The following is a 12,779-nucleotide window of genomic DNA, read 5'->3' as shown; positions in this document are numbered from 1 at the left end:
GTTTCACGGGCTGAGCTAGTTCCTGCTTTACGGAGCATGTGCTGGTTATCAATTTTGTATGTGTCCATGCAATATATTCTATTGATTGCTTACTGACATTGCACTTCCTGACAGGCTCTAAAGAAAAGTTATGAGCTGTTAAGATGGTGCATTGTATGTGCGCAATGAAATGAGAGAACATGGCAAGCAGCAAAAGATCAAAGACCAGTTAAGCTCCCGAAACAGATGTCACTGATAATGTCCCATTTCACAGCAGTGATGTGTGTTTCACGGATTGAAATATATAAATTTAGCTCATAATTTACTATATTGACCCATCTACACATATATGGGCATTGTTAGTTATTCGCTGCTTTAAGAAAACAAAACAGGTTCTATATTTGAAAAAAGTTTGGACTTTTACTTGTTAATTGTAATATTTACATTCCAATATTTCTTTCTCTATCACAACTAAATATTGAGGCATTAGGCTATGAGCTTTTTCAACTTGTTGTACCCTTGTATCATTATGTTGAGTGGTGTCTATTCTGCATTCACCTTGAACATATTATCATAAATTGTAACAAACGTATTCTCTTCAGCAAAATGGAGTGGACTGGCTGCCAAGGCCTGGAGATGTGCCATCTTCATTTGGAAAGCTTTGAGTTAGATGTTCCTTTAGCCAGACTGTAAGAAAGCCAAGCACGTACATCATTGTCTAGTGATCAAAGATTCAGTTTAGTAATTCTGGTTTAATGAAACCCCTAATTTTGATTAAGAATTATTTTTGAGACATATATGCACTTCAACTATTTATAACACAATCTACTTAGTTTGCATGCAATTGCAGGCACCTTAAAAAATGTAAAATTGGCACTACTCAGCAAATAACCATTTGAGGGATGTTTTTTTTAATTAACCCTCAGTTAGCGATCAGTAATGTGTGTACGATGTGTGCATGTAAATGTCTACTCATGACTACCTTCTGCCATTTCAAGCACTGCTCACTTTTATCATGTGACTGCAATTGTGACAAGCTGTCCCACACAGCAATGTATTCTATGTGGACCAGAAGTCTCATTCTCAATATAGGTTGATGAGACTCAGAATGATACTCTCATAGGCTTTACTGTGTGAGTTGGCTAGTCAAATTTCTAGAGATATCATGCAAGAGAGGAGTCAAGCAGTGCAAAAAAAAGGATGAAATGTAGAAGGAACTAATGAGTAAAGCACTCACATTACTGATTGAAAACACAAGGGAAAAAACCCTAAAACTATGAAGTGATCTTTTGTGTTTCAATAATTTTTATTAATCGATGAAGTGATCTTTTAATACCTTACCACATTAACAAAAGAATTGCCAGGATGAAGCCTAATGTGTGGATGGGGCTCAAGACATGAGCTCTCTCCACCTGTGGCTACTGGCTACATTTCATAACTGGCATTTGTCTTTAAAAGCCTTAAGGCCCCGTCACACTAAGCAACATCGCTAGCAACATCGCTGCTAATGAACAACTTTTGTGACGTAGCAGCGATGTTGCTAGTGATGCCGCTGTGTGTGACATCCAGCAACAACCTGGCCCCTGCTGTGAGGTCGTTGGTTGTTGCTGAATGTCCTGGGCCATTTTTTAGTTGTTGCTCTCCCGCTGTGAAGCACAGATCGCTGTGTGTGACAGCGAGACAGCAACAACTAAATGTGCAGGCAGCAGGAGCCGGCTTCTGGGGAGGCTGGTAACCACAGTAAACATCGGGTAACCAAGAAGACCTGTCCTTGGTTACCCGATATTTACCTTTGTTACCAGCCTCTGCCGCTCTCACTGTCAGTGCCGGCTCCTGCTCTGTGCACATGTAGCTGCAGGACACATCGGGTTAATTAACCCGATGTGTGCTGTAGCTAGCAGAGCAGGGAGCCAGCGCTAAGCAGTGTGCGCTGCTCCCTGCTCTCTGCACGTGTAGCTACAGCACACATCGGGTAATTAACCCAATGTGTGCTGTAACTAGGAGAGCAAGGAGCCAGCGCTAAGCGGTGTGCGCTGCTCCCTGCTCAGTGCACATTTAGCTGCAGCACACATCGGGTAATTAACCCGATGTGTGCTGTAACTAGGAGAGCAGGGAGCCAGCGCTCAGTGTGCGCTGCTACCTGCTCTCTGCACGTGTAGCTGCGTGCGCTGGTAACCAAGGTAAATATCGGGTTGGTTACCCGATATTTACCTTAGTTACCAAGCGCAGCATCTTCCACGCGGCGCTGGGGGCTGGTCACTGGTTGCTGGTGACAGCTCACCAGCAACTCGTGTAGCGACGCTCCAGCGATCCCTGCCAGGTCAGGTTGCTGGTGGGATCACTGGAGCGTCGCAGTGTGACATCTCACCAGCAACCTCCTAGCAACTTACCAGCGATCCCTATCGTTGTTGGGATCGCTGGTAAGTTGTTTAGTGTGACTGGACCTTTAGCTGAGGCCTAATTCACACATCAGTGTCTATACGTACCTGAAAACAAGCTATCGATATGATCATTGTTTTGGATCAGTTTGTCATGTTCATCCTTATCCTCGTGTCTAATTGTGAGGTATCATGGTGTACATGTGGTCCCTATTGACCCACTGAACTTTGCTGTAATTTTTGGGAATCTCTGCATGAGGCCTTGGATCATATATTGATCACATTCGTCCAAAACCTTTTTTTTTTGCATACAACTGCATGCACTGTTGTGGTAGACCTTACATGCTTATGGCTATATTTATGCTACACTATTGTATTCATCGCATTTTCATGCTCATGTGGGTTGTTGTGTAGGTAGTTTTGGATACATGTATCTGCATGGACATCTCTGTGTAAATTTATGCATAACCATACACCCCTATACAAAGTCATACCAGGTGTTTTTTATTATGACATATCTGTACAATCTTACTGTTTGATATTTTATGAAGACTGCCTCTTGATACTGAGTCTATACTCTATTTTTAAATTATTTTAATGGTGTTATTTTTCTGCTGTAATTAAATAAACTCTATATGCACTTTACATGTTCATGTCTAGTTACGTCTATATCTATACATATATATATATATATATATATATATATATATATATATTGTTATTTGGGGTTACTTTGGTGCAGTGTGCAGTTTCTCTAATAATAGTGATTATGTATTTTGGTACATGGCACATAGATTCCTGTCTATACCAGAGTGGTGCTGGCTCACTTTCTCATTTGTTGCAAAGGGGTTAAAACGTTAATGTGTCCTGTGATGTGGTTGGACATGGCATTGGTTTTTGTCCCTTTTTCAATAGTGACTAAGATTTGTAACACTCTGCGAAATATAACAGCACATGTCAGTAAAGACGCTAAGAATCTTCATAAATGTGGTCAGAATTTTTTTTTTCTAATGCATTTATTAACACCAAAATACAGGCATAATTATTGGTAACCTGAGAAATCTTCCTCAGTAAGCTCAAAAAACAGAAATGATAAAGCCACGACCAGGGGAAGCTACGTGGATATGAATAGTATACAACTACCATAGAGTTCAATATTCATTGCAGAAATTTGAAAAAAGGTAAATCCTTTAATGGAAACTGCAGAAAAATCCTATGACTGTGTCTGAAAAACGCATAAGCACTTCAGCACTGAATCCCCACCTATCTCACTATTTTTATCATTATTAATATGGTTTGCTTATATAGAGTATTCAATATCCACAAAAATTTACAGAGATTATCATCACTATCTCTATTAGGGCTCACAGTCTAAGTTCTCTATCTGCATATCTTTAGAGTGAGGAAGAAAACCAGAAAACCCATGCAAACATAGGAAATACATACAAGCTCCTTGAAATGTTGTCCTTGATGGGATTTGATACAAGACCGCAGTGCTGTAAAGCAAAAGAGCTAACAACTGAGTTGCCATGTTAAGCCATTGTGCCAACTTTTGTCTGCTTAAAAAAAGTTTGCAGTGTTTACGCAGTTGCATAAACTACGGTAAAGATAACAAAAGCCACAAGAAGTGTTTATGTAGTGTATTAGTTTGAGGAAATAGGCCAAGTGGGGAGGATTCCAATTTTGAAACCGGTACTTATGATGCTTTTACATTGTATGAGCATATTTGTAAGAGATAATGTATAAATAGATCCCAGAGATTAGAAAGGAAGAAAACATAGTAGTGAGCCAAATATAATCGCTAGTATGTTACAGATTAGATTTAACAATGAATCTTCAGTGTTAACAGGAATGTAAAATTCTTCTTATGTTTAAAAGCAAAATATCATGATCAAAAAAAGAATACTTACCTACCAAACTCCCTGTATAATTTTTCTAGTAGATTCCAACTCCCCCTTAACTTCCGCCCCAATTTTTCTTGCTTTCTGTTTAGAAGGGAATGGACATGTGAGTGCTGCAGACAATAAGTGACTGAAGCTGTTAATAACATGTCCAGTAATTGACTGTTTCTGTTAAATCTGTGCATTAACAGTGCAAGGTTGTACTATGGTGCCTACAGTAAAACATGGTGCTGGCAGTGTCCTTCTGTGGTGCTCCATGAGTGCTCTTGGTATCGGGGAGCTACATGTAATTGATACTATTATTTGTTATGATCCGGTAAGCGTGGAAGATTACAAAAAACTCTGATTGGTGAAAAACACCAAGAAACAGGAGTAGCTGGAACCTGGGCTGACCGCAATCCCCTAACTATCAGACCACACTAGAAGTAGCTGTGGAGCATTTCTAAACACCTAGACGCCACATCACAGCCTGAGAAACTAGCTACGCCTCACAGAATGAAATGAGGAAATCTACCTTGCCTCAGAGTAGTCCCCAAAGGAGTAGATAGCCCCTCACATACAAAGATTATGGTGCTATAGGAAAAGACAATACTCAGATAGGAAAAATAAATTTAGCAAAGGCGAGGCCCAACTGAGTAGATACAAAGTAAAGGAAAGGAACTGATTGTGGTCAGTACAAAATCCCTATAGAAAAATACCAAACTCCTGATAGTAAAAATGGCCCTGGAGGTAATACAACCTCAGCCCTACTATATCAGGTACTCCTGTAAATAATGGGAGAACAAAATACCAAAAAAGAACACAAAATACAGAAAAGCAAATAATCAAATTAGACAGGGATACAATCCCTTTGCCTGCAGGAGAGCTAGCACAGGGGGAACCCCCCATGCTCACAACACAAGAGAAATAGAACTTCACCTTCAAGAATATAGATACAAAGCAAAACAAGGAAAAACAACACCCTAAGGTGTAAACAAGGAAGCAAGGCAAAAACTGAAAACTTATTTGCAGAAATCTTGCTCAGGGATACAGGGAAGGATTAAGCTCCAGGCGAGGAACAGAGACAGAGAAAAATACAATTATAACCAGCACCTGTAAAGCACAAAGTGCTCTCCTATATAGACCAGACTTGTCTGTAATAGGACTCCCCCAATTCCCAATTAATGCCGACACCTATTTCAGTCACAGGCTCAGATTCAGCTCCACTACCATTTCTGGCCACCAGAGGGAGCTTCAGAACAGCACTCACACAGACAACATTAACAACAATCATTATTCACAGATGTACCACTCTTTTCTGAAAGAAAACACGCCACCATCACTCCAGTCCCTTGGTAGACTTTTCAAACTTGACAATGAAACAAAATACACATCTGTTGCATTTCTGAAGAACAGGGTCAAAGTGATTAACTTCTCAAGTATGTCTCCTGATCTGAACATAACCAAAACTCCTATGTGGAATTCTGAAAAGACCAGTTTAGCATCACTTTCCATCCAACATCTAAAATAAGTAAGTCTTAAACCATGGAAAAAAGATTGATGTTACAATATGTCGCCAACTTCTTTATTCCAATCCTAAAAGACTTGGTGATGTCCTTAAAAATCATGAGGCTGAGGATCATCCATTCATTTTAGCATCAACTAGTTTGCGTAAAAGTGAAGATTTTGGAATGAAAGTTAAAATATTAACATTACTTCATGTTCTTGATTTAAAAAAATGTTCTATGAAATTAAATTTTGTCTAAATTCTTAAAATTGTTCTGGTATTCAATGATACATGAGATATTGATTAAAATCTTATTTTTCAAATGGCATGTACTCATTTATGCTGAACACTTTATATACATATATATATATATACATATATATATATATATATATATATATATATATATATATACGTATATATATATATATATATATTGTTTAGAAGAACAGTGTATAAGCAGACATGGCATCACAAATCCATTTTAAAATCTGATAAAATCTAAAGGATTTTTTCTATTTTTATTTAAGGACTACTATAGCTTTCAAAGCCATGCTGTTTATATTCAGTAACTGAACTGTTGTCAGCTGGTTGGTGATATCATAAAAACTCAAAGAAACACATAGATCTAGTGGATTTATTCACTTTCAGCATAAAGAGGATACAAAGGCTATCACATAGGGTTGACTGTTGTATGTTATAGGAAACAAGTATTTCCAGGCTCTGAGGTCAGAGATCAAAAAATATCTTTGTGTTTTCATGTTAAATGTTTTATTTTCTACCTTGTATAGATTAATTTGCTTTTCATAATGCTAAAAGTTTTATAAAGAAATATCCTCATTTTTATAACAGCACGTATTATATGTGCACTTCTAATGATCTCCATAAGGTATTAATTTGCATGAACTGTGAAATTGAACATGTGGAAAAAAATTATAAATTGCATCTTTTGGCTGCAAATTGCTCTTTTGTGAATAGTTTCAGCTAACTATACTGAAATTATTACAGGTAAAAAAAGATTTTTACAACAATCTAAACACAGCATGCAAAGTTTCTCCAACCCATCTGTAGAAATGGGCCTAAAAAGAATAACAATTGTGTAACAACATCAATGATAAGAATAAAGATTGTGTAACAACATCAATGATAATATTAATCCCTTCCGTACTTAGAGAGTTCTTCGCTCGCTCTGCATTAGAGATGAGCGAGTACCGAAATATTCATAATTGCAACAATTGTAATGCGTACTTTGTAATACTCGTGTATTCGTTCCGAATAACGAGTAGAATGCAAGTCAATGGGAAATGCGAATAATTTCCTGCTAGACCCAAAATAGAGGTCCGGGGCCTGTGGAAAAGGATGAAATGGATGGGAAAGTGATGAAACTGAATTCTCTCTCTCTCATAGACCCTATGACGCTGAGTGGCCAGCCAAACAACCAAGATGGCTGCGGAATTACTGTTGTTATAAAGCTCAACATGGTTAGTGGCTGCAAATCAGGTGCCAAACCTGCTGGGCGGGACATCCGAATATCGCTAGATGAGTACACAAGAACGCGCAATGCAATGAGTAACCCGAATACCATACTATCCATGCGAGTAGTGAATAGTAACTAATACACTTGCTCATCACTGCTCAACATTCTTTGGTCAGGATCTTCATCTTGTGGCCAGAGTAGAAAGAAATTACAAGAAAGTGCCTTTGGTTTTGGAATACGTCCAGTCCCTCATTACATAAGCTGCCATCTTATTGAATGTGCTCACAGATGACAAATACCTTATACTGTTAGAGGACCATTTTAGGTAAGATTTGTCCTGAAAAGAAATCCCTTTTAATACACGTATGTGCATAGGATTTTGAATGGCCAGTTTTTACATCCTTGAACATATACAGTATAACCAAACATCATAATACCATATTAGCAGAAAAATAGCTCCAACCTTTTTGGTAAAATTATGTTCCAACATGCTGTTTAACTGCTTGAATTCTACAAAACTGAATAGTAGTTTTAATTCACTTTATAATATACTATAATATAAACTTTACTTATCACCTGCAATGTCTAAAGGAGAAAATCTATTTGATAATGATAGCACTCCCTTATACCAAAATTACACAAGCAAGTCTGTGTGGGCGGATTACGAAATTGAAGTTCCAAATTATAAAAATTCCAGGAAGTAAAAGTCTAGTAAATTATTAAAGATACTATCTTATAAATGAATAATAAATAATGTATTAATAATAAATCTGACTCAGCAGAGAATGTCTCACATATAAAACTATTTGACGACAAATTATAAGATTAAAATCAAATTTATTACAGTACTATTTTGTTTCTTCTTGATACAGTATTTTATATACAAAGACAACTTATGATTTAGTGCAACATTTCCATACCATCTTTTATCATTAAGCTGGTAAATACCAGTGCAGTACGTTTAACATAAAGTAAAAAAAGCAACAATAATTTTTCTGAGCTACTTTAATTAAACTTTATACATAATCAAAGTTAAGCATTTACCTTTTTAAGCAAAAGAATTCCTTCCCTTGTTTCTTTATCCGTGGATATGGAGAACACACCATCTCCATTGACAATGGAGTACCTGATATCAGCATTAAGTCCAACATCTGCATCAATAGCCTTGATTTTCCCAACAGCCGAGCCAACTTGCGCAGATTCTGGAACGTATAGTTGGTAATGTTCTGTGGAAATATTTGTGAAGGAATAATGATGACTAAACATTCATTAGCTGGTACATTACAGAAAAATTTGTGAAAAATACCAATTATTTGAGTATGTTAAATTCAAAGAAAGAACCATGCTCAAATATAAAATGAACAAAAAATGCGATTTGGCATAGGACTGGAAGCTAGGACATTTTCAATTTAGCAAGGCAAAATTGTTAAAGAATAGGGTTTTTACATTTAAATGAAATTTGTAAAGAAATGTTGTCATTTTAACACTGGCCAACTAGGATTTTCTAAAAGGCTGTAACTTCCAGTTGTTTCAGGAATTCTATATGTGTATTAGGAGCAATAAATAGACCTTAAACCTATCTTTTGTATTGAAGCATCTAAAGAATGGGTGCTAAGTCATTTTAAAAGGCGTGAGTACGAGGTCAGCTATGACATCACATTGCAAATGTTAAACTTGTTGCTATAAGCTGTGTATCTAGATTTTACCTGCTATTGTAGCCCTGCCTCTGATACTAAAAGGCCTGCTGAACACTGTCTATGAAAAGACAGGAAGAATGAGTCTAAAAAAGCCCCAATGACCAGTGTAGAAGACAATACATGTAAAACAAAAAGCTGATCAAAACCTTCTAATTCTTTGACGACACATTCTCCTTGAAGGGGAATAATTCTTATTATTATTTATGATGGTATGTAAACAAATCCTAAAATCATGGTAAGCAAACACTAAAAGTTGACTTTACAGATTTAATTCACTAATTCATTATCATGGCAGGGACTCAATGTAAAGCAGAGGTCCCCAACCTTTTTGACCTTGAGAGCCACATCCAGTACTGACAGAAGGTCGAGCACCACATCCAGCTCCCGCCCCCATCAGAGTAGTGACACCCAGAGCCCCCATTACGGCAATAGTGACAGCCATAGCTTTTAAAAGAAATCCCACAGAGGCAATAGACCAAGATCCAGAGGTTTCTAACGCTATTCAGATCTGCTTTCTGTGGGGCTAATCACATAATTTACCATCTGGAAACCTGTTCTTTACAGATTTTGCTAGACTTAGTACTAAAACAGTTGCGAGCCACACATCACAGGCCCGTGAGCCACATGTGGCTCCCAAGTCACAGTTTGGGGACCCCTGATATAGAGTGTTCACCACACTTATACAGCTTACACCTATCTACACAATACGGCGCAAACGTTTTATGCAAGTATTTAAAAAATGTTTCAAAGTAAGAATGCTTTAAAAATGAGAAATTTTATTTTTTTTGTTATACACATGTTTATTTTTCTGTTTATTGGAACAACATAAGTTAAACAGAGAAAAAAAGGCAAATTGGACATAATTTTACCCAAACCCCCCCAAAACAGCCTGGACAAAATTATTAGCACCCTCAAGTTAATATTTGAATGCACACCTTTTAGAATAAATAACTGCAAACAATTTCTTCTTATAACCATTAGCAAGCTTCTTACACCTTTCAACTGGAAATTTGGATCACTCTTCTTTTGGACACTGCGCCTGTTCTCTCATATTTGAAGGTTACCTTCTTCTAACAGCAATTTTAAGATCTTTTCACAGGTGTTCAATGAGTTTTAGATTTCAACTCATTGCTGTTTTTTTCAAACCTCTCCAGCGCTTTGTTTCCATAAATATCTGGGTTCTTCTTGAAGTATGTTTGGGATCATTGCTCTGCTAGAATATCCATGACCTTAGACACAAACCTATATTTTTGACATTGGGCACTACATTGTGATCCACAATTCTTTGATAATTTTCAGTTTTCATAATGCCTTGCACAAATTTAAGGCACCCAGTGCAAGTGGCAGCACGACTACTCCAAAACAATTTTGAACTTACACCATATTTGACTGTAAGTAATATGTTATTTTCTTTGTAGGCCTCATTCCATTTTTGGCAAACAGTAGAATGACGGGCTTTAACAAAAGCTCTATCTTAGTTTTGCCTGTCCCCAAGATGCTTTTCCAGAAAGATTTTGGATTGCTCCTGTACATTTTGGCAAACTATAGTCTAGCTTTTGTTTATAATCTTTGTATATGAAGTGGGGTCCTCCTGAGTCTCCTGCCATATGGTTTAATTTAATTCAAATGTCAACAGATAGTTCACACTGATAGTGATGCACACTGAACCTGCAGTACAGCTTGAATTTCTTTTGAACTTTATTGGGGCTGCTTCACCACAGTCTAGATTATCTTGCTTTTCAACTTTTCATCAATTTCTCTCTGCCATCTTCGTCTTTTGAGATTAGCCAAAGTGGAATGGAAACGTATTGATTATGTTGCACACTATGGACAAAGGAACATGAAAATCTTTATAGAATAACTTGTAACCTGGCATTTGTTAATATTTTTCAACAATTTTTGTTTTCAAGTTCTAAGACAGTTTTCTTCTCCTTTTTCTGTTTTCTATGCTTAGTGTGGCAAAGACAGAAGGCAAAGTTAAGTCAACTTCATTTTTTATAGGGTTTCAGGTGTGATTTTCATATTGCCCACACATTACTTGCCAAAGTGAGTTTAAGTGAGCATCACATGCTTAAAGCAAAGTTGTTTACCCACAATTTTGGAAAGGTGCCAATCATTTTGTCACTCCCATTATTGGGGTTTTGTTTGATATTATGTCCAAGTTGCCATTTTTTAGATTTATTTTTTTGTTACAATACACACAAAGGAAATAAACATGTGTAGCTAAACATGTAATTGCAATAAATTTAAGAGAGAAGTACTTAATTTTCTGTTATAATTTCAAGAGTGCTAACACTTTTGGCAATGATTCTATAAACAAAAAAGTGTAAAATCAATTCCTTTGCATGTAGTTTCTGTAAGTGAAAGTCTATTCATTTAGTAAGCATTTATATTTATATATCCATGTCTGTGTGGACTGGGAGTATATCTGTGTTATTGTAATGTATATGATTAGTATGAATGTAGTTTATATGCAAGTATGTAGAGATTATTCTCCACAGGGTGGCACCCTATATATTGTACAGAGAACATCTGGGATATGCAACATGGCATTTTTATGTGATAGAAATAAGTAGACAGGAAAAACTATTTTTTTTGCACTTTGATCATTAATCTGGTAGTAACCTGAACAAAATTAATAGAGCAATACATACAGAACTATACTTAATACAAAGATTTTCTTCTGTACCATAGTTGAAAAGGAAAATTTTAAAGGTAAATACAGAAAAGAAGTGTTCAGCTTTTGTTTTGTTTTTAAACACACTACACTACCACTACAATATTTTTGGGATTGTAAGACACAACACACGTTTTTTCACCCAAAACTTTGTGGTAAAATGGAGGTGCATCCTACAATGCAGATATGGCATACTGGGGCGACGGTGTTGGAGTGGGGTCATAGGAGGCAGGGTCAGCGATATTGAGGGTACCTGATACAGCTGCGGCCTCTATTTGCCTGACTTGCTGGATTAAAGAAAAATTGAAAAAAACCTGGGATGCTGTTTACTTTTCTTCTGTGACATGGTAACCAAAAGGATCCCTTGGATTTGACTTTCATCCCTTATCCTGGATTTAGGATTTCACCCAAGGTGCTGCAAACAATTTATTTATGCTGAGGCTTCTATTGAATCATCTGTGCTTATCACGATGAACTTCAAATGGTTGTGGAGGTGGCGTATGTGCAGATTGATGCAGATTGATGGACTTACATAAAATGGCCACGGAGGCCTTTCTGCACATGCACTACCTCTGTGTCCATTGTCTTAGGGGTGCTTCACACACAGCGAGCTCACTGCCGAGATCGCTGCTGAGTCACGCTTTTTGTGACGCAGCAGTGACCTCATTAGCGATCTCGCTGTGTGTGACACTGAGCAGCGATCTGGCCCCTGCTGCGAGATCGCTGCTCGTTACACACAGCCCTGGTTCGTTTTCTTCAAAGCCGCTCTCCTGCTGTGACACACAGATCGCTGTGTGTGACAGCAAGAGAGCGACAAATGAAGCGAGCAGGGAGCAGGAGCCGGCGTCTGACAGCTGAGGTAAGCTGTATCCAAGATAAACATCGGGTAACCAAGGGGGTTACCCGATATTTACCTTAGTTACCAGCCTCCGCAGCTCTCACGCTGCCTGTGCTGCCGGCTCCGGCTCTCTGCACATGTAGCTGCTGTACACATCGGGTTAATTAACCCGATGTGTACAGCAGCTAGGAGAGCAAGGAGCCAGCGCTAAGCAGTGTGCGCGGCTCCCTGCTCTCTGCACATGTAGCTGCATTACACATCGGGTTAATTAACCTGATGTGTACAGCAGCTAGGAGAGCAAGGAGCCAGCGCTCAGTGTGCGCGGCTCCCTGCTCCCTGCTCACAC

At 37.9% G+C, this 12,779-nt stretch overlaps 1 protein-coding gene across 1 annotated transcript in view; it reads right to left on the bottom strand.

The window, feature by feature from the left end:
* The window catches only part of CDH18 (cadherin 18), a 1,183,629-nt gene that overhangs the window by 365,011 nt on the left and 805,839 nt on the right, over positions 1 to 12,779 (bottom strand). The window contains exon 6 of the mRNA XM_075314869.1: positions 8,266 to 8,447. Within this exon, the coding sequence (XP_075170984.1) occupies positions 8,266 to 8,447 (182 nt within the window). The remainder of the gene's footprint in view (positions 1 to 8,265; positions 8,448 to 12,779) is intronic.

The sequence above is a fragment of the Anomaloglossus baeobatrachus genome, chromosome 6 (assembly GCF_048569485.1).
Source record: "Anomaloglossus baeobatrachus isolate aAnoBae1 chromosome 6, aAnoBae1.hap1, whole genome shotgun sequence".
NCBI lineage: Eukaryota > Metazoa > Chordata > Amphibia > Anura > Aromobatidae > Anomaloglossus > Anomaloglossus baeobatrachus.
Note: the sequence above shows the minus strand (reverse complement) of the source record. Positions and strands in the feature narration are given on the sequence as shown.